This window comes from Harmonia axyridis, chromosome 5, assembly GCF_914767665.1.
Source record: "Harmonia axyridis chromosome 5, icHarAxyr1.1, whole genome shotgun sequence".
NCBI classification, from domain to species: Eukaryota; Metazoa; Arthropoda; class Insecta; order Coleoptera; family Coccinellidae; genus Harmonia; species Harmonia axyridis.
Window position 1 is genome coordinate 17,233,676 of NC_059505.1, and position 22,859 is coordinate 17,256,534.

At 33.5% G+C, this 22,859-nt stretch overlaps 1 protein-coding gene and 1 long non-coding RNA gene across 2 annotated transcripts in view; one reads left to right on the plus strand and one right to left on the minus strand.

The window, feature by feature from the left end:
* LOC123680833 overlaps positions 1–22,859 on the plus strand; it is an 87,894-nt gene that overhangs the window by 30,459 nt on the left and 34,576 nt on the right. The window contains exons 4-7 of the mRNA XM_045618950.1: positions 1,946–2,151; positions 3,857–4,377; positions 19,806–19,905; positions 20,809–20,919. Of these exons, the coding sequence (XP_045474906.1) occupies positions 1,946–2,151; positions 3,857–4,377; positions 19,806–19,905; positions 20,809–20,919 (938 nt within the window). The remainder of the gene's footprint in view (positions 1–1,945; positions 2,152–3,856; positions 4,378–19,805; positions 19,906–20,808; positions 20,920–22,859) is intronic.
* On the minus strand, positions 15,445–17,464 carry LOC123680016. The gene is made up of 4 exons (XR_006747469.1): positions 16,922–17,464; positions 16,704–16,744; positions 16,534–16,609; positions 15,445–15,857 (listed from the first exon to the last, which is right to left on the minus strand). It is a non-coding gene; the product is annotated as an uncharacterized LOC123680016 (long non-coding RNA).

Consider the following 22,859-nt stretch of genomic DNA (forward strand, 5'->3'; position numbering starts at 1 on the left):
ATTATTGTGACAATTCAATTTTTACTTTCATTCAAATATAGTCAAACATTTTTCTAAAATAAAAATTGAATTGTTAAAAATTCAAAATCATATTTGAAGAATTTGAACTTGTTCTCTTTCATTTTCATTTTGCTCATTCTTCTTTATTTTGATAATCCAGTTCATATTATCAACTCTATAAAATTCTGGTGTACTTCTTCTCTTACCCGACCATAATTTTACATTAGATTATAGGAACAATATATTTTCCGATTAAAAAACTTCACTTTCAACAGTTCCTACTAAAGTGCTTAGTGCTCGAAATTTCGAATTACTTTTACAAAGTGCTTAGTAATCGCGAGTCTTTTGTGAAAATCGATGCTTAGTGCTTGGTGCTCGAAGCCCTTTTTTTTCGAGTGCTTAGTGCTTAGTGCTCAAGCACTTTTTTCAGTGCTCGTCACAGCTCTGTGAAATAATATGCTATTTTCGGCCATAACTCCAGAACGCCTGAAGCTATCGCTTTGCGACCTTTTGATTTTTTCATACAAATTTGATGGGATTTCTGTTTCTGTCAGAACTTAAAGACACAATTTGTTTTTTTGCAGTGCATCAGTTGAAAACTATCTTCTTTCGCCCATAACTTCAGAACGCCTGAAACTATCGCTCTGCGATGTTCCGGTTATTTCATGCAAATTTGATAGAATTTCTGTTTCTGTTAAGAGAATCCTATCATTACAGTTGAAATTTCGGAGTAAAATGAACAAAACAATGAACTTCTGACTTAGCGCCCCTTATCGAAAGCAGCAAAACAAATTTATAATGAGTATATTTTGTCCTCAATCAACAAGATATTTTCTTTCAGATGAGATCTAATTTGCTCGAAAATGTTGAGCCAAACTGAAGTTACAGGCATTTCACTCAGTCAGATTTCTCCCTTTCCCCTACCCTCATTTGATGTCGTAAAATCGAAAGTGACAATTCAAAAAGATAGAGAATTTTCCAAGAATTACAGTGATGATATTTTTTCTTCAACGTTATATGAAACATTTTCGAGTGAATTTCATTTTTCTACTCGACGGTAGCTATTACGCCTCCTAGCGAAAGAGGTATGAATTTCAAAACAATTTCCAGTGTGTTTTCTTGTACACTTTAGTGGTAACATTTTTTACCGAAAGTCTCCGCGATGAGTGGATCCTGAGATATAGCCGCTTACCTCGCTTATTTGCCCACCCTGTACAATCAGATACTGAATGACTTCAAGGGTCTCGATCTAGCCAAGTTTAGATACAGGATGAAGCTAATGCTTCTTGGACGATTAGTGTGAGGTGCAAGCGGTATGATTGAATGTTTTCATCTTTTTTTTATTTAGTGCATGGAATTATGGGGGAACTTTTTTTTTCATGTAACTTGTGGAACAAACAGTTTGTGTGAATTTGGAACTTAATTTCATATCAGTTTTACTGCCTTAAGCTCCGATTTGCAGACGTTATTTTTTTTAGCGTTATATTTTCTTTGAACATTTATCTGTTATGTCATACTTCTGCAAATAAAGAAATTTATTATTATTATAATATACGTCATTCTGTTCCCGTGAAAAAGAAAGTGAAATCATCGAACGCCATGCACTACCCATGTCAACCTAGCTTAAAGCAGGGGCAACTGCATTTTCTGACTGATTATTAGTTCGGTGATCCACGAAAAGGAACAACGTAAATAGAGAGATAGAATACTTCATAAGTGGCTGGCACCGGTCGGTCCAGTCCTCAGTTACGGGGTCGCGGAATGTTTTATCATGTCTTTTTGGTTAAAATTTGTGTGTGATGAATACCTATTGTCGGTCTCGTTTGGATGAGATACTCCAAATTTAAATCAAAGAGACAACTGAATTTGTTCACCGTATTATAGACGATAACATTTACTATTGTTTTCTTAATGAGGAACTCACTAAAATCTATTTTGTTTTCAGAATATCGAAACAAATACAAAGATCCCCTGATATTGCTACTTTACGTCACACTGGAACCTATGAAATTCAAGATCATTCTACTGGTTCTACATTATGTTACGTTCCAGTTTTCTTTCGCATTATGCCTCACTATTTATCGCATGTTATCAACATTCGATAAAGAAATTTTGTTGAAACATGGCTCTTTCGGTGGAATTGAAATATTTGTGAGTATACCATATTTTGAATCGAAAATTTTGAATATTTTTGTTTATTTCTTCATCTTCGATAAATTAATACATATTTATGAACTGATAGAAATCAGCCTTACTACAATTGGCTAATTAAATATTAATTCGGTTCGATCTCAAATTCAATTCAATAACTATATGTTAATCTCAGTTCCGCATCTAGGGCGTAGCAAAGGTGGCACTTGCTACGGGCGCAAGGTCCGCAGGGGCGCCCAAAAATATCAAGAGAAAAAATATTGAAGCAACAGGCGAAATAATTCGAAAGATCACAACTCAGTTTTCATGTATTCTAGGGATTCATCAATCCAAGTAGCTTGATATTTTAACCAACTACTTGACTTGAAAATCAAGCTCGTGAAATATTACATACATACTTGAACTGGACTTGATTTGACTTGCGATATTCTTGCTTACCCCAATAAATCTAGTAGAACCACTTTTGGAACTTTAGATTTATTTTTGGCCATAATTTTAGACCAATATATTATCTTATTGAATTTTTTTTCCTCTCTATTGTCGGAGAAATCGCGGCTTCTGCTAGCTCAACGTTAAGCTAGAAAAACCTAAAAGCCTAATCATATAATCAAACTGTGCTGGAAGGTTTCTAAATATTAAGAAACTGTATTTTTGATATTGTCATCATTATTATTTATAGTGTTTAAATTTTGGTTCCCATTTTGAAATTGTTGATATTTCTGGTTCTTTTATACAAAATAGTTTAATAAATGAATGTGCTTTTTACAAGGTTCCTTCTCATTTCATTATTTTATTTTTTATGTGATACTACAGAATGCTAAAGACCAAGTAGCTTGATAGAATTCAAGTACTTCATAAATAAATACTTACACCCCTCTTTCCTTCTATTTTGCCGCTGATTATCAATTGGAGAATTCGATAGCGACTTCCCCTCATCACATGGCCCAGAAAATATATCTTCCTACGCTTGATGAACTTAAGCAATTCTCTATTCTTGTTGGCTATTCTTAACACTTCTTCATTTGTTTTGTATGCTGTCTAGGGAATTTTGAGCATACGTATGTGTATCCACATTTCGAATGTTTCAATGCGGTTCAATGTTGACAACTTGAAGGTCCATGTTTCGACACCATACAAAAGCACCGGCCAAACATAGCACTTGACCATTCTCTGCCTCAAGTCCAGGTTAAGGTGGTCATTACATAAAAAGGTCTTCATTTTCGCAAAAGTGGTCTTGGCCATTGCTATTCTACGTTTAATTTCCATATCCGGATCCAGCTGGTCTGTTATTATAGACCCCAAATAAAGGAATTGGTTCACCCTCTCAATAGGATTTCGGTTTAATTTGAGTGAAGCATCCGGATATGGGTTACGGCTACATACTAAAAATTTGGTTATCGATAACTACAGTATTGAAATTTTGTGACGAGAATGATACAAAAAATCGAAAACAACGGGTAACTGTATACAGATGACGAATACAAGAATCACAGATGATAAATAAGGGGCGACGCCGACAAAGATAGATGTGCTCGTAGTGCAATAAATGTAATAGTCTTGAAAGCGATAACAAACTCATAAACCTTAAAAGGGTCCGATTTTTTACTATTATTGTACATTAATTCATTAGTTGAATGAATGATTCATATATCAATTCTATATACATATTTTCCATCATCAAATATCATACCTTCTTTGTTTTCAGGTTTTAATAAACCTCTGGACAGTTTTGCTGAAATACAAAGACATAATGTGGTTTTCTGATACATTCCAGTCAATAGGAATACCGCTTAATGCAGAAGTCATTGGAGAGAAGAAATACAACAAACTTTGCTCCAAAATATTTGTGTTGAGGCTCATTGTACTGATCAATTATGGATTAGCCTTGCTGGCTGCTTTAGGATTCACTTTATCCCCAGAGTATTTCAACAAAAGAACCTATTTGGCTGTCTGGATACGTGAGAACTTTCCAAATTACTCCGAATATATCTTGACATTGATTCATATGTCGAACTTTCCAGTAGCCTTGGTACTATCTGCTCTTGCTATAGCTATGTCGTATTTCGGCTATTCCGCTGTTTTTCAACTCATTTTTATTAATGAAGCTGTAAAAGGAATATGTTATTCGACTATTCCTTTACATCAACGCTACTCTTCACAACTATATCAGACTTCAGTTAGAACAAGACTCAAAATAAGTATCATGCTTCATACCCTTGGAATTCAGTAAGTGTAACCTACTGAAAATAGAACAAATACCTATTCTCTACCGATTCTGAATTCATGTTTGTTCATTCGGCATACCATAATTGTTAAAATATAAGAAATGAATCGTATTCATTTTGTTCGAGTTCTTTTTAATTTCATTACAACAAATATATATCTTGATTTAAATGTTTTTGTTTCAATGCGCGAACAAACATTTTTATATATATATGTAAGGAATTTCCTCGATCTGATTGAATTACGCGCGTAGTCAGGTCAATGAATCAGATTGCTTAATACCTATACGGAACGTTGTTAAATTCGCAAACGTATCATCAGTATGATAGATGAATTCATTCCGAATACAGTGAGTTGCAATATTGTAAAAGTTATCTAACGACAACCTAGTGAATAAGAACATTGAATGTTGTTTCTTTGTTATTTACAGGTAGGATTAATATTCTAGATCATGTATGTAAGTGTAAATAGTGTATATAATGATAAAAGCTTTGTTATTTACAGAGGAACACAACTGTTTTTATTCCAATCAGAAAGATATTTAATCACATTATAAAACAACATTCTGGTTTTAAATCACTATGGAAAAATTGAAGATCACATTCAAAATGCTGGCTGTTTCAGATGGAAAGTCAAATGTGCTTTGTGTGACCAGAATAACTACAATGGATGGAAATTCATTCAAAATCCCAAATGAGTATTCAAATGCATTATTACATGTAGAATTACTAAAAACTGCGGCATATACAAAAATCAAGAAAACTTGCTCACAAAGGCCAAACAAAGAGAGTGTGGGTGAGTTTAACAAAAGAAATGAAAAATACTTATTTCGATGAGGATGGATATATCCAATTTGAAAACGTATTCTTAGAGGAAGTGAGTGAAGGAAGCAGTGACACAACTACAAGGATTAGTGCTCCAGAACATTCATTAGAAAAATTATTAGAGAAGATACTGAAGAAAAACCAAGAAAATATTGGAGAGAGAAATGTGTGTAAATTGGCCACAGAATTTACTATCGGAAAATTTGATGGAAAAAATGCAAATGCAGAGCAATGGTTAAGAAGTTTTGAAAAAGAATGTGAAAGATTCGAAATTGATGAAAATTGTAATAAAATAGAAATTTTAAAATCATTTATGGATATATTATGAAAAAATTGCTGCAGATTGGAATGATTGTACTCTATTGAAACTCACTATCACAGCAGAATGGAATGATTGGAGAGAAAATTTTTGTAAAACTTTCTCATGTAAAGGTGGGTCTCCAATAAAATATGCAATAGCATTTAGATATCAAGCAGGTTCACTATTAGAATATTCTATGAAGAAGGAAAAATTACTATTACAAGTAAAAAAACTATGGATAGTGATACGCTTGTTGATCCTATTGCTATGGGCTTACCCAACTTCATATTAGAAAATTGATAGAGAAAAAATGGTGAAATCTGAAGTTCTACATAATGAATTGAATAAATTAGATCATTTAAGCATGAAAAAAAATACAGAAGTCAAAAAGTTCAAACCTGACTTTAAAGGAAAAACAGAAAAAAATACCTTGTAAAATATGCAAAGATAATAACAAAGGAACAACATTTCATCCCGAAATGGAATGTTGGTTTAAAGACTCAGAAAAGAAAGGTAACAAACTGAAACATGTAGAATTAAGTACCGATGATACAAAAAACTAATCGTGCCACCATTGATTGAACTCAAAATTAGGTTGAATGATATTTTGGAAATACCTGCAATTTATGATCCAGGATCTAATATATCATTGATAAATTCTAAATTGATTAATTTAAAGACAAAAAATGGCTATCAAAAGAAAACTAATTTGAGAACGATTAATGGTGTTCATGAAACAGATGGTATGATAAAATTAAAAATAAAAATATTAAATATAGGAAAATATGTAAACGTGTTCATAATCAATAATAAAAATTTTGAGTACAATTTCCTTATAGCCCTAAATTGTATTCAGAAATTTAAGTTGATACAAAATGAAAGATTAGAGATAGAACAAAAAGATTCTGCACCTAATAAATTAATGAATGAGTATCGAATTAATTCAAATAAACATGTAGAGATGAATACTTTTAATATTTCAATGAATCATTTGAATAATAGTGAAAAAAAATCATAACAGATTCAGTAAACAAATATAAAAATATTTTTGCTAAAGATGAGTACGACATAGGTACCGTAAAAGACTATGAAGCAAGAATAGATCTCATAGTAGATAAATATTGTAGTGAAAGCCCTAACAGATGTACAATTGATGACAAGAAAGAAATAGAAGAACAAATATCTCAATTACTTGAAAAAAATTCGATAGAAGAATCCTATAGCCCTTTTGCTGCCCCGGTAACTTTAGGCTTGGAAAAAGATGAAAATAGAAGATCAAGATTATGCATAGATTTTAGAGATTTAAACAGAATAAGGGTCCCTCAATCCCAACCGTTCCCATTAATAGAAGACCTAGTAATTAAAACAAGAAACTGCAAATTTTTTTCAAAGCTTGATATTAATTCTGCTTGTTGGTCAAGCACTTTACGAATTGAAAATAGAGAGGAAAAACGGGATTTGTAATCCAAGAAGGTCACTTCCAATGGACTTGACTACCATTCGGATTAAAAACATCTCCGTCTATTTTCCAAAGAATTCTTAGTAATATAATAAGAAAACACAAATTATCAGATTTCACAGTTAACTATATAGACGACATTTCAATATTTTCAAAATCCTTCGAAGAACACATAGATCATTTGACACAGTTATTAGAAGCAATCATGAAGGAAGGAATTCGATTAAAACTCTCGAAATGCACATTCGCACTCGATTAAGGCCACATAAGAAATCATAACACGATCTCGCCAATGAAGGATAATTTAATATCGATAAGAAATTTTCCTGTGCCAAAAAATAGAAAAAATGTTTGACAATTTTTGGGTGAAATTAATTTTTACAACGAATACATACCAAATAATTCAATAACTTTAGACCCACTACATAATTTACTGGACAGGAATTCATTTGGTCCGAAAAATGTCAAAATGTATTTGATTATATGAAAAATTTTCTTTGCACCCAACAATTTTTAGCCATTTTCGATCCAGGCTTACCGATTCATATACAGGGTGGCCACTTTTTTAATGGGATTGTATTGGTAACTTTCAAACCATGAGAGTTAGAAGGTCGGTCAAATGGAGAAAAAGTTGCATGCATAGAAGCATTATCAAGCCGTTCAAACAAAGCGAGATTATCAGGGCCGGTTATTGAGATATCATAAGAAAAGTGAACTCTGTCATTTTGATTTTTCTTTTTTTCCCACTTTACTTCAAATATTATCAAAAAATGTAACAGGAATTTTTTATTCGACAGTAAATTGTTCTCAATTTGACGTAATCAGATTTCGTATCCAACGTTTCGTGCTCTCTGGGCCGCCCTCAACCTCATTTTTTTCAGTACGGACCTGTATATTTTATGACACTTTTCGAAATAACTTTTAACGCTGAATTCAACGATATATCATACAATGTCATTCAAAGTTCATTTTCAGGTGATTTCGAACCTTATCCAATTTTCTTTGGGTCGGATCTGTAGTGAATGCAATTTATCAAAAACTGCTGTTAATAAAATAGTCAAGAGCTGCGAATACAATGATTTTAAATTTGAACAAATATCGTAATGATATAAAAATAAAGTTCGATTCTGTAATTTGTTTCAACGGAACAAATGACAACTCCAACAATAGTGATTTCTCGCGAGGAGATTGAGAATGTATTGGAAGGTATTCAAGAAGACGAAATAAGCAAATGTATAAGAAGTATGGGTTCCAGAACCAGTAAGTGCATTTTACAAAATGGTTAATTTTCATTTACTTTCGAATAATCATTCGATTTTTCTTTCATTAAATGATAATTCGTTCAATTATTATGAATTGAAATATGTAAATAATTATTACTTGTTTTTTGATTTGATTCTGATATGTTCCATTTAGTTCAAGATGTGTAAGTTGATTTTCTCATCGAAATGTATTGCATGTTTATTTGGATAAGGGTCAAAATCACCTGAAAATGAACTTTTTTTTTATTATTATTACATTGAATGAGAGCTGAGGTTGGTAACCTATAAAAGCTCAGAAATGGAGAAAAAAAAATTAAATTAAACAGAAGTACATTACTAAACTAAACTTAAGTAAACCAAAAAGCACAAAGGTAAATATACAAAGTCACCGCCCATCGTATAATATATATAATTGGTAATTCGGAATAAGGACTACAGAATCAGAAATATCAGTATGCAACCAAGATTCAGTAATGAAAATGAGCGATGGACCATGTACTCTAACAAATGAGAGAAGTTCATGATATTTCGAATGGAGAGATTGAATGTAAGTATAAATAAAATTCTATTCATGCATGGCACCGCTACCACTCAGTTTTCTGGAGTCTGGGATACAATTGTTGGCTCTCCCCTGACGTACTTTATTGTCAAGTCCCTTTCTCCGGACCTTTCGCGCTCCTTCAGATCAAGGCGAAGCTGACTCAGAGTTGCTAACTGGTGAGGAGTCTTGTCATCAGAAACTAGTACGCGCTTGAAATCTCCAGAATTGAGAAGCTTCTTCTTGTTTCTCAGCAATGTTCCCACAACCCCGTTGTTCGAAAAGGGAACCCTCAGCAGACGTGAGTGGGATGGATTACGTTTTCCAATACGGGAAATCTTGACAATCGCGCTTTGTATAGAGTTATCAATAGATTCCAGTATCTTGACAGCCACGTCGGTGTCACCCTCCTCTGTGTCAGATTCAGGTATATTTTTAAGCAAAATGTTATAAGAACGTTTGACTCGCTCTAAAATCTCAGCGGAATCCAAAGAACATAGATATGGTAGTCTATCGGGAGCAGCGGATAGAGAAGATTTAATCTTTACTATACCGTTAGTCATCTCATCAACTCTCGAAACCACAGCGTTCTGTGAGACAACTTATTTTGACAATCGTCAATAATGGAGCTATGGCTACTTAACTGCGAGGTATGTTCATCGAGAGTTGTTTTGCATTCACGCAGCTCGGCCAAAATTAGAGACTGATTTGATTTTATTGATTTTATGTCCTCAGATACTGAACTCATTTTACTCATTAGGAGAGAAAAATGTTCGAGTGTTACAGGCTGATCAGATTGCGAGTTACTCCGTAGCAATCGTTTGCTACTCAGGCACGGCGGACAGCTCCACTTACCCTTCGACTCCTTCATAAACTCAGAGTCAACGGGCGATATATCGACACACGAAGCATGATAGAGTATGCGGCAGGTAGAGCATTTTAACACATTTTTATCTGATTCGGTGGCTTTTTTCGAGCATTTAAAGCATTACGAGGGCATGATTAGTAGAAAAATATTAGTTTAAATAGGAAAGGAGAGGCAAGTAAACTTTTCACCCTTGTGGGTCGATACAAGAGACTTTCACAGAGAGGGAAGACCACGGATTGATAGGAAATGGTGATTAGGCCGCGAAATAATTTGCTACGATTATTATCGGTCTGCTGAATTTAAATATTATGATCCAGTGCGGTCCACGCGTTTCCCACGACAGAGCCGAGAGAATGAAATATGTAAAGATTGTGAAATGTGGGGATCAAAAACCGAAAACCAATGAGCTTTCAACGAAGGGGGGGAAATAACGCCAGGATCAACAATTATCTGCGCGGGTGGGATACTAATATCGACCTTAGAGATGTAAACAAAGATCAGTGATGAAAAAATCGACAGAATTAAGACATAGATTTACCAAAGTGAATTGGAAAAGGAAAATTATATTATCCTACCTGAGGAAAGACAGAAAACTGTATCATTCAACACTAAAATATCAATGTAGAACACAGATAACCAGCTATTAACTACAGGTGATTGAGAGCTACAGCAAAACGCGTATAGACGAGGCAGTACTTCGATGAACATTCAATGAATGACATTGTATGATATATCGTTGAATTCAGCGTTAAAAGTTATTTCGAAAAGTGTCATAAAATATACAGGTCCGTATTGAAAAATATGAGGTTGAGGGTGGCCCAGAGAGCACGAAACGTTGGATACGAAATCTGATTACGTCAAATTGAGAAAAATTTACTGTCGAATAAAAAATTCCTGTAACATTTTTTGATAATATTTGAAATAAAGTGGGAAAAAAAAATCAAAATGACAGAATTTACTTTTCTTATGATATAATAACCGGCCCTGATAATCTCGATTTGTTTGAACGGCTTGATAATGCTTCTATGCATGCAACTTTTTCTCCATTTGACCGACCTTCTTACTCTTATGGTTTAAAACTTACCAATACAATACCATTGAAAAAGTGGCCACCCTGTATATACAGATGCAAGCTTGCAAGGCGTAGGTGCCGTTTTAAAACAACCACAACTGAACGAAAATAGTAAAACAGAAAAACCAGTAGCATATTTTTCTGAGAAGTTGAACGAATCACAGAAAAAGAAAAGAGCAATTTATTTGGAATGTATGATAATAAAAGAATCCTAAAGTATTGGCAACATTGGCTTATAGGTAAACACTTCAAAGTATTTTCAGATCTCAAACCTCTACAAAAGATGAATATAAAAGCTAGAACTGACGAAGAACTAGGAGATCTCACTTATTACTTGTCGCAATTTGACTTTGAGATTATTTATCGCCCGGGCAAGGATAACTTAGAAGCAGATTTCTTAAGCAGAAACCTGGTGCTAGACGCTGAAGAAGAAGAAGACAAGATAAAAGTGGTGAACTTAATAAAATTAAAAGATATTTTAGAAGACCAGAAGAAGAATGAAGATATAAAAATCAATAAGAATGAACTGAGAATGGACAGTAAAAATAATTTTTGTTATCAAAAAGCAAGAAAAAAAGAGAAAATTTTACTATCAGAAGAATTCAGTGAAAACCTTATCAAGGACACACACAATAAATTTGATCATATTGGAATAAATCAAATGAAAAACAAAATACCCACTCATTATACAGCAGCAAATATATCAGAAAACATAAGAAAAATATGTAGATATTGTGAAATTTGCATAAAAAATAAAACAAGAGGACAAAACCAAATTGGCTCAATGTCACATCTTGGGCCCGCAAAAAAAAACATTCGAAATAGTCTCCATAGACACAAAAGGTGGATTTGGTAGCTCAAGATCAACGAAAAAATATTTACACCTCCTAGAGATCACTTTTCAAGGTATGCTTACATATTAACATCGAAAACACAAAATGCAAATGATTTCGTTAAACTAACAGAAAATGTACTTAAAGATCACGATATTCAAATACTTTTGACAGATCAATATCCAGGTATAAACTCTGAAGATTTCAACAATTTTTTGGTGGAAAAAGGGATTACAATGATTTTTGCAGGAGTTAATGCATCATTTTCGAATGGTTTATATGAAAGACTCAACAAAACCTTTGTAAATAAAATAAGATGTACAACGAACGAAGGGAAAAATAAGCATGCATGGACAACTGTAGCTCATAACTGCATAGATCAATACAATGAGACTGAGCATACAGTGACGAAATTAAGTCCAAAATATTTATTAGAGGGCGAAGAAATTAATATTCCAAATGTGATTGCTGAAAAACGTTATAGAAATTATTGTAGATTTTTCACTGAATATGCCAAGAGTACTTTTGTAACTAGACTTCAACAACAAGATTGGAAATTAGTTTATGATATGGATAGGGCAAATGTATGTGAACAATGGCACCAGTTAATGTCAGTATTCTATGGTGTTTTCTGTGAATGTTTTCCGCTTACATTGGCAAATAATAAAAAACGGAAAAATATTCCTCCGAATCGGCAAATAGATGAATTAAAAAATCGTTTAGATATTCTTTGTAGATTAAGCAGACACAACTCTGAATATTGCGAGTCGTATAAAACAACAAAAAAGGAATATGAAATATAAAATTATGAGAACAGAATTAACCAATCTGACAATAAAAACAAAACCATGTGGGCTGTGTGTAACGAAATAAGGGGTAAAAGTAAACTGCAAAATGATTGTCGCGGATAAATTTAATAAATACTTCAATAATATAGCGTTAGAAATGTTGGAAAAATTAAAAGACACACAATTTGATCTTACTCAACTAAAGAAAAATGACCAATCAATGTACTTACGACCTACTAAACCAACAGAAATAATACTGTTGGCAAGATCCTTGAAAAATAAGCTCAGTTGTGGAGAAGATGAAATACCAGTTAGTATAGTGAAAACATCGATCACAAGTATAAGTAGAGTTTTGTCCTATATTATAAATAATTCTTTCAGAGAAGGCATATATCCTCAACAGTTGAAGCGGGCATTAATCAAACCGTTATTCAAAAGTGGTGACCACAAACTCGTAGAAAGTTACAGGCCAATCTGTTTGTTATCAAGCTTCTCCAAAATCTTCGAGCTTGCAATGTGTTCAAGGGTAATTGGGTTTTTACATCAAACCAATTTCTTTGCGGAGAGTCAACACGGTTATTTAAAAAACAGATCAACACAAACAGCTATGTTTCAGCTTACGAAAAGCATAATTGATCTAATAGAAAATAATAATATGGTATTAGCAATGTTTTTAGATTTATCTAAAGCGTATGATTCAATCAATCAGGAATATTTACTGAAAAAACTAGAGATATATGGAATAAGGGGAAAAGTTAATGAGTGGTTCCGATCATAAATATCTGAAAGAACACAAAGTGTTAAAATAACTAAAAATGGTTTCACTGTGAAATCTGCCATGCTAGTTAACAAAACTGGGATAGCCCAAGGGAGTGTAATTGGACCTCTACTATTTATAATATATTTAAATGACTTGTGTGAAATAGTACAAAATACTGTAGAGAGTATTGTAAATTTTGCGGACGATACTAACTTAGTGGTAGGTGCACGCGAAAAAGGTGAATTGATTAGAACCGGAACAGACTTTTTCACTAGAGCAGAAGAATGGTTCTCAAGGAATAAACTGTTATTAAATGCAAAGAAATCTAATTTTGTAATATTCAGTACAGACAGAAATAGGAAAGAAGAGCCCAACAACATAACATTACACGGTGAAAAACATCAATTTTCTGAGCACTCGAAATTTTTAGGATTATTTATTGACAACTTTTTAAAATGGAGAGTACACACGGATTATGTGAAACAAAACCTTAATAAAATCAATTTTGCAATGAGAACAACTAGTAGATACATGAATGAAAAAACCCTTAAAATTTTATATCACGCTAATTTTGAGTCAGTTCTCAGGTATGGGATCATGTTTTGGGGGATGGAATACAACCTGGAGGATGTTTTTGTTGTCCAAAAACGAGTCATGAGAATAATTTTCAAGTAACCTTTCAAACAATCTTGCCGCGGCATGTTCAGAAAAAATAATATTCTGACGGTTTTTGGTTTGTATATACTTGATTGCCTAACTTTTTTAAGTAGAAACAAGGAGAGGTTCACAGGGAACACCGTAGAATCGTGTTATAATACAAGAACACTAGATTTCATATTACCAATACACCGTTTAACTATCACATAGAGGAATCCTTCATATATGTGCATGAAACTTTTTAATGAACTTCCAAATGAAATTAAAGAAGTCAGTAACGGTAAGAAATTCATCAAAAGAGTAAAAACACTATTAATAGAAAGGGAACCCTATAACATAAGGGAGTTTTTCGATAGGTAAATTTTGGTTTTGATTATGTGGAAAAGATTTTTTTTTAGGAAATAAGTATTAATATTCAAAGATGTAATATTTGACGCTATTTTGACGGTTATTATTATTAAGATACATCAATATTACCGAATGAACTGAAAAAAAAATCAAAATTATAATCAACTAGAAAACGATAGAATGACTGCATATAGAAATAGTATAAAATATCATGAGTATAATAAGAAATTATATGACAAAAATAGGAAGGAGTTCGACTTTAATGTGGGAGATTTAGTGTACATTGAAAATGGTAATAGAATGAACCGGAAGAAATTAGATGAAGTGAGAATCGGGCCATATAAAATTTTGAAGATAGAAGATATCAAATTCAATATATGGAATTGACATAGGACATAAGAAATCAGAATCAACTATATTTTACATAATGAAGCTCATTCCAAAATCTTGTTAATGAAAACCTCAGCATATACTGTATATAAGCATATACAGCATATAAATTTTATTTATTAATTTGTGCAATATTTAATTCACGCAAAATTTTTTTGTAGCAAAAAAAAAATTGTCTTAAGGGGGAGATGCAAGGAATTTCCTCGATCTGATTGAATTACGCGCATAGCCAGGTCAATGAATCAGATTGCTTAATACCAATACGGAACGTTGTTAAATTCGCAAACGTATCATCAGTATGATCGATCAATTCATTCCGAATACAGTGAGTTGCAATATTCTTTGAAATAGTTCGTATAGATAAATGCAAAGCAATAGAGGTAAAATTTAGAGTAGATAATGATTATATGTGTATAACTGCTGTATACAGGTCTCCTAACTCTGATTCGAGGCAATTTGTTATGGGTCTGAGGGAATATTTGAAAACAGCTCAAAAATATAATGCGAACCATCATATCATTGCAGGTGATTTAAATTTAAACATATTGGTTGAGGATGAAATTGTTTTCGACTATCTGAATACAATGTACGAATCAAATTTTCATTCATTAATAAATTGCCCTACAAGATTACAGAGTAACACATGCTTGGACCATATATTTTATAAAAATTCAAAAAACGAGATTGCTGTGTCGTCTGCGGTGCTGGAAATAGATGTGACAGACCACTCTTCTACACTGATAGAGTTGCCACTGAAACATATGAGCACCCAAACAAATTCAAATAATACAAAGACTATTGTCCAATATGATAAATTGAGAAATGAGTTGAAAAATCATGATTGGACCCTGTTTTATTCATTACAGGATGTCGAGGCATGGACAGATTATATCTTATTACTTTTAAAAAATACAACTCAAAACTGCTCTAAATCATTTAAAATAAAACATAACGAAATTAAAAGAAAAAACTGCATAACAAAAGGTTTAATCAAGAGTATAAATCACAGAAACGAGCTTTTCCAACAGTACAAAATGAACAAAAATGATGACATCCTAAAAAACGAATATTTGAGATACCGAAATACAGTTAATACATTGATAAAAAATGCTAAAATCTCATATTATAAAAAACAAATTGACCTTAGTAAAGGTGATAGTAAAATTATTTGGAATACTGTGAAGGAGTTATCAGCTGCAAAAAAACAAAATACTGTAAACCGGGTACAATACGAAAATAGAACAATCACTGATAGAGTTGAAATAGCTAACTTATTCAATGAACATTATACATTGCTAGGGAAGAAATTTGCTGATAAAATTAAAGCACCTGCAATTCCACCACTGAGAAGAGTTTGGACACAATCATCGATATTTCTTTCACCTGTAACAGAAAATGAATTAATCTCTACTATAAATAATTTAAAAGACAAAAAAGCTCTCGGATTTGATGGAATAAGGGCAGAGTTACTAAAAGAAATCAGAAACGAAATTTCACAACCCCTCACGTTTTTGATTAATAAAATAATTGAATGTGGAGAGTGGCCTGAAACACTCAAACTTGGTATAATAAAGCCACTATTCATGAGTGGAAAAAATGACGAAATCCTCAACTACCGACCCATTACTCTAATCAGTAACATTGCAAAAGTATTTGAAAAACTTTTAAAGGCCAGAATAGTCAGTTACATCGATAAAAATAAACTTCTATCTGAAAAAGAATTTGGATTCACTGAAGGAAGGTCCACAAATGACGCGATTTGTTCACTGACATCAAAAATATATAATAGCCTGGATAGGAAGAAACATTCTGTTGCTGTTTTTTTGGATCTCGCAAAGGCCTTCGACACTGTTGACCATAAACAGCTTTTGGGGGATTTGCGAGATCTAGGATTCAGGGGAAACGTACTTAAATTATTTGAGAACTACCTGGATAACAGAAAGCAACGTGTAGCAATCGGAAATGTCTTTAGTGAAGAAAGAACAGTACAATATGGGTTGCCACAGGGGACGGTATTGGGACCGGTATTGTTTGTCATTTACATGAATACCATACTCACCTCACAGACCAACGGAGAAATCATAAGTTTTGCGGATGACACGGCAATATTCTATGAAGACACATCCTGGAAAAACCTGAAAAAGAAAGTCGAATGTGATATGAGTAAAATTATAGATTGTTTCAATCAAAAAAAATTAACACTAAACTTTGAAAAAACTTCGTTTTTACCTTTTTCTTGTTACTCATCTCATCTCCCCGATTTCAATCACCTGGAAATAAAAAATGCTGATGATATTATTCAATTGAAGTCCTCAGAATTTGTCAAATATCTAGGTGTTCACATTGACAGACACATTAGATGGGATGTCCACATAAAAAAAACTGTAGGTACTTTGAGGAGCATCATTTTTAAATTTCTATATTTCAAAAATATATTGAATACTCACCAAATGAAAATCCTGTACCATGCATTGGTCGAGTCTAGATTGTCGTATGGGATCCTGGGTTGGGGAGGTGTTGCCAGCAGTTACTTAGCTTATCTGGATATTTTACAGAAAAAATTCCTGAAGATCTGTTTTAATAGGCCTCGAACGTATTCATCGACCTTGCTCTATTCTGAGAGTAAAATATTAGACCTCAGACAAATCTACTTCCTACGTGTAGCGGTGGATCAATACAAAAACAAAAGTAGCCTAAGGAATATTGATCACAACTACAGTACCAGGGCAAAAGAAGAAAACATGGCGCGCACTGAATATTCGTCCAAAACTATTGGGCAGAGAGGATATACTTATCTTAGTACACGAATATTTAACAATATCCCTAGGAAAATCAAGGACTCAACATCAGTGATATCATTCAGAAAACATACAAAGCAGTACCTTCATGAAACAGATAGAGAAATAATACATAATCTCATAGACACGAATAAAATTCCATATAGAACTTATCACTGAAAATCAAAAAGACAGCACACTAATGACATTGTCCCGGAGTTTAAATGAGTAGTTCACAGAGTGTTAATATCAGTATCATCATATTGTCCCATTTAGGCAGTAGACACTATTAATATAATTGTTAAATTTTATAATGTAAAAAAACACTTTACAACTACGCGCTGGCTTTTTAGCCTTAGTGGTTCATTTGTTTATTTCAAAATTGTAAAAGTTATCTAACGACAACCTAGAGAATAAGAACATTGAATGTTGTTTCTTTGTTATTTACAGGGAGGATTAATATTCTAGATCATGTATGTAAGTGTAAATAGTGTATATAATAATAAAAGCTTTGTTATTTACAGAAAAACACAGCTGTTTTTATTCCAATCAGAAAGATATTTAATCACATTATATGTATAATGTATAGTGATTAATGTTTGGTGAGGCGTTCCCAGCTAATTTTAAAGCTCTTTCTCGGATAATTGCGGTATTTCATCCCAGAATCCCGGATGGAATCTCCAATTTGGTACTCAGTTGTCCCTTTCAAATACACCTTCCGTTTCCATAACGGAGTATGGTGGAATTTGCCGTGAACGGTCAGATTTATATTCCAATTGTTTCCATTCTTTCGAAAGATGCGCAACAAAAACTTACAACACACTCCTCTGCCAGTTCATTACTATAGTTCCGAGTCGGAAAATACAGTAGGTCATTTCAATGTTGAGAATAAGTGAATTTCTTTCGCACCATTCAGAGAATTATTGGACGAGCATCTCACAAGCAATTCTGTCAGGCTAGGGGAGTTATATAAAGCGATTAATCATCTGCAAACAGTAAGATCAGAATAATAATAATAATGGACTTTTATTGAATAGAAATTGGATCACAGTTGTTTTAACATTTATAGAGGGCGAGGTTAAAATTTTTTAATTTTCCCTTCAAGTAACTTGCGAGATCATTTACGAACAAGATGAATACCTATACCTGTGTACACCCATTTCAATAGGGTATTTATCGGAATTACTTTCTCCCACACGAACAAACATCATAAGGTCTATCAAATAACCTCGAACCCATTCAAGGAAAATCCCTCTGAATCCGAGACTGTATAGCTTGTCCAAGATGAAGTCAGTATTTAAGATGTCGAATGCACGAAATTCGTCAGAAAACATTCCTGCCACCGAAACGCCATTATCTAGACAGTCGTATACGAATATCAGTCCAGTAGGCTTTAAACCCGTGTTGGCAGTTAGTTATGCTAGAAAACTTGTTAAGGAAATTCATCAATTAGTCAAAAACCATTTTCTTGATAATCTTCGACAAGGTTCTCAATAAAGATATCGGTAGGTAGAGATGTCCTCTCTAGATTTTTTTCCTATGCACAAGATTAATTTTTGCATTTTTAGAATTCAGGCACATTTCATCGTTAACAATTTTCCACACAGTGGCAACTCTCATTTCTCAGCAGCTTGTGGTGAATCTTTCTTGAAACTCGATAAGAATTCTTCTCCCTCGTTGGTTCATTGGCTGTCCTAATTCTTTGGTAATATACTTTGCTTGAGAAACCAACACCACACATTCTTTAGGATCTTGCAGTGGACCTTCTTGTGAAATATTGGCTGTCGTAATTCTTTGGTGATAGACTTTCCTTCAGAAACCAACACCACACATTCTTTAGGATCTTGCAGTAGACCTTCTTGTGAAATACTCTTCATCATGTGAAACATATTCAGGACTATATCCCTATATCACTTCTGATCTAATGATACCTTCAATTAGGGAAGTTTCTCGCCACGCCTCAACTCCCTCCCCAGTTCAATTCGCGAAAGTACATCATCATGCCACATTCCGAAGTTTTCCGATAATATCTCACTTACATCGAAAGATTTGGTCGAGAAGCCTTGGCTGGACTTCGCCTCTAAAATTGCCAAATAAATATTTTATTGTTATTTTTAACTAGAAATAATATCTTTGGCAAAACCAGGAGGGAAAACCTGAAACATGGCTACACCCGTGAACGTTTTGCATCGCCTGATTGTCTCAATGTTCTGAAGGACTGACATTCACGTTTAGCATCAAACGATCGTGTAAGCTTTTGCATCGGCTGATTGTCTCAACGTTCTGCATCGTAGAAATGGTGTTAACGGTTTGCATCAAGCGATCGAGTTAACGTTTCGCATCGGCTGATTGTCTAAATCTCTGAACCTCCAAAAAAAATAATGAATATCCTAAAATATAGAGTTGTGAAGTGTTATTGCATAGAATAATATTTGATTCATGGACAGCTTTTCTCGTAAAGTTCAAGGGTTATTTTCCTAACATTCTCTGGTTCAACACATTGCGGTCGAAAACATTTCATCAGTAAAATTTTTGCGTATCTATTTGTTTTCAGAACATCTTTGACAGCAATGAAGATTATTTATTTTCCGCTGATTGCCTTTTCTCTGGGTGCCGTCGTATTGGGGGGTTCATTACTGCTTGAATTCTTCACGGTGAGTATTTCTATTATTTTTAGCTGATGAGAAAACCAACAAATATTTTTTTCAATTATCAGCATTCCAAAACTGTTATAACTTTTTATATGCGTCAGTACGGGATGTTATTTATATCTTGTTATTCAGTTGAGTTTGAGCACGCGTGAAAGATGGACACTAGCAAAGAGAAAATATGATATATTTTATAGTTTTTCTTCGATGAAGGATGAAAATGTAAAAAGTGTCCATGGTCCTGATACTGTAACAGCCAATCACGGGCAATTTTGTTTTCGTCGATTTGATTGCCGTAATTTCGATGTCAAAGATGTGATTCGGCGAAAACGGTGGTCAAGCTAGGATTGATTGTTTTTGTGAGATTGGCAGGTACTATGAACTGCTTCTCTACGACGCAATACTCAATTTGGAACTGTATTGCCAATAATTTGACTGTCTGAAGGAATTAATCGCCAGAAGCTGCCAGCTTTAACTAGTATAGGACAAAGCCAGGCCGCTCACATCGATAGTGATTCGCCAGAAACTCCGGGGGCCTGGTTGTTAGGTATTTATGCACCCACCTTATAGGCCAGACCTATAACCAAGTCGGTGCCATATGTTCCTGTGCGTGAGAACCGTCTGATTCAGATTTTTATCAAAGGGTACTAGGGCTTTTATGAGACAACCATAATGGTATTAATTTCAATATGGCAACAAGTTATCGAACAAAACGGACCTAAATCGGATCATTCAAATTATGGTAATAAAAGCTTTATTTTCCATTATAATTTTTTCTTTACTACTGCTTATATGTGCTCCTTTGAGTTTTCTTTCAGACGTTACTAAGCACAAATCCAGACGACTAGAGTTTTTTTCCTGTGAGACAGGGTTCATGTATATTTTAGTATATTTTCCTTTATTTTTCAGAATGACTCGACTCAAATGACTAATCAATACTACGGAATTATTTGTTTTGCCCTCGCTGGAACCATTTCATCGGCCCTCTATGTGTCATCAGGTCAAAACGTAAAAAATGAAGTGAGTAGTCAAGAACTCGCTCGGTGCTTTTCTAGTTTTTCAAAATACCTTAATGAGAAGCCAGTATTGTCATGTGTGTAGAATATTGTTGTGCTTTTTTGTGATAATAAAATTGTTCACCATCCTAAGAAATGAGCATCATAGCCAAGATTACATCTCACCCAACTTCAAATTCATTCCAATCGAGTTACTATTAACTATTAAATATTACAATATTCAATAATAATTTAATGGTATAACTTTGATGACTCGATTGGTATGAATTGAAGATGGCTAAGATGTAATCTTGGCTATGATGCCCATAGCGTAAACGATAGTATTGAATAAATTCAATACCATCTTTTATAAGCGAGTATTTAATTCTGAATATAGAGTCTCCTGCATCGCGTTATGTCTAGAAATTTACGGGAATGAATCATTTGAAAGCCCGTTACAGGGATTATTGGAATTATTTTTGTTAGTATTGTTCTTCCAATCTTGATGAAAATACTCTACAAAAACGCTTGTCGAGTTTTCATGTGATGTCATACCGTAACCATGGATGCAGGTGCATCAAGTTGGTGATCCACTCCTAGAATTTTGGTATCAAATTGTTTTGGGTATTTTGTGCTCATTTTGTGGCGTATGGATGGATTTTGTGCCCCTACAGTTTTCGAAATATTTGTAGTTATTCCAGTGAGATAGATAAATGTAGCATAATTCATCGACGAGCATTGTATTATAAAATTATGCTTCGGATAAATCTGCATTTGCCTAACAACATATGCTAATGCGTATAAATATGCATTATTTGTGTCTCAAATGAGATATGTTTGCCTTGTTGTTAATTATCTGTTTTATCAGCATATTTTCAAGATAAAATTTGTTTTCAAACAAATAGAAACAAGCCAAAAAGAACCGTACGTCGAGAATATATTTGACAAATCCCAACCAACTTTTATAAGCTATTGTCTACTCAACCCCTAAGGAATGTAGTGTTTAGAGAAAATATTTATCCCGATTGCTAATATTACTAACATATGGTAAGCATTACAAGGGAACACATAATCGATGTTAACTTGGTCAACTTCAGAAACAAAATAGTCAAACAATGGCAGAGCAGATGGAACGAAACTGAAAGTAAATTAAGAGAATTCAAACGATGTTTAATATTCTTTAAGACAAACTTAAGACGGAAAAATAAGTCTGACAAACACATGTGCTTTCGATTCATTGATTCAAGGCCTTGCAACAAATTTTTGTGACAACAAGTTTCTCGCTGAAATCAACCAAGATGAATTGAACAATATACAGGGTGTAACTGAATAAGTGTAAAACATTTAAGAGTCCGTTCACGCGGCGCAAATTCAGGCGTTTTCTTAACTAATTCGGTCGTGATTTTCTCAGGAACGGTAAACGCTATCGAGATGATTCAAAACAATATTGGAAGGTCTTAATCCCTTGTATGTTCGTTAGGTAATAATTTCACTTTAACTTGCAAATTAATTGTTTTATTGAAGTAGAAAGTACGATTTTCAATACCAATTTTGAATGATTTATTGTCGCTTCAGTTGACCTAAATTCGAAAATCTAATACAAATTGGTCATAGCCTATTTCTTCTTCTTTGCAATGATACCAATTAGAAATATATTACATCATAGTTACTCAAAATTCTCTGAGACGTTGTAAATCTGTTTCGAGTGCCAGAATTGTGAACTAAAAATCGTTGCTCCTCCCTGAGGGGCGTGGCTTGTAGCTATCAGGACCGTCTCTTAGGAAATATATTCTTGAAAACCTGAATTATTTGTTACGAACAAAAAAAAATATTTTGTCGCTTAAACCTGCAAGTTCCTATTCCAGCATTGATTATCTTTAAAGCCATATGTCTGATTTTCATGTTACTTTCTCGAATGAAAAAATGTATTCCTCATGGAAGGTTTCGGATTGGATGCAATAGTTA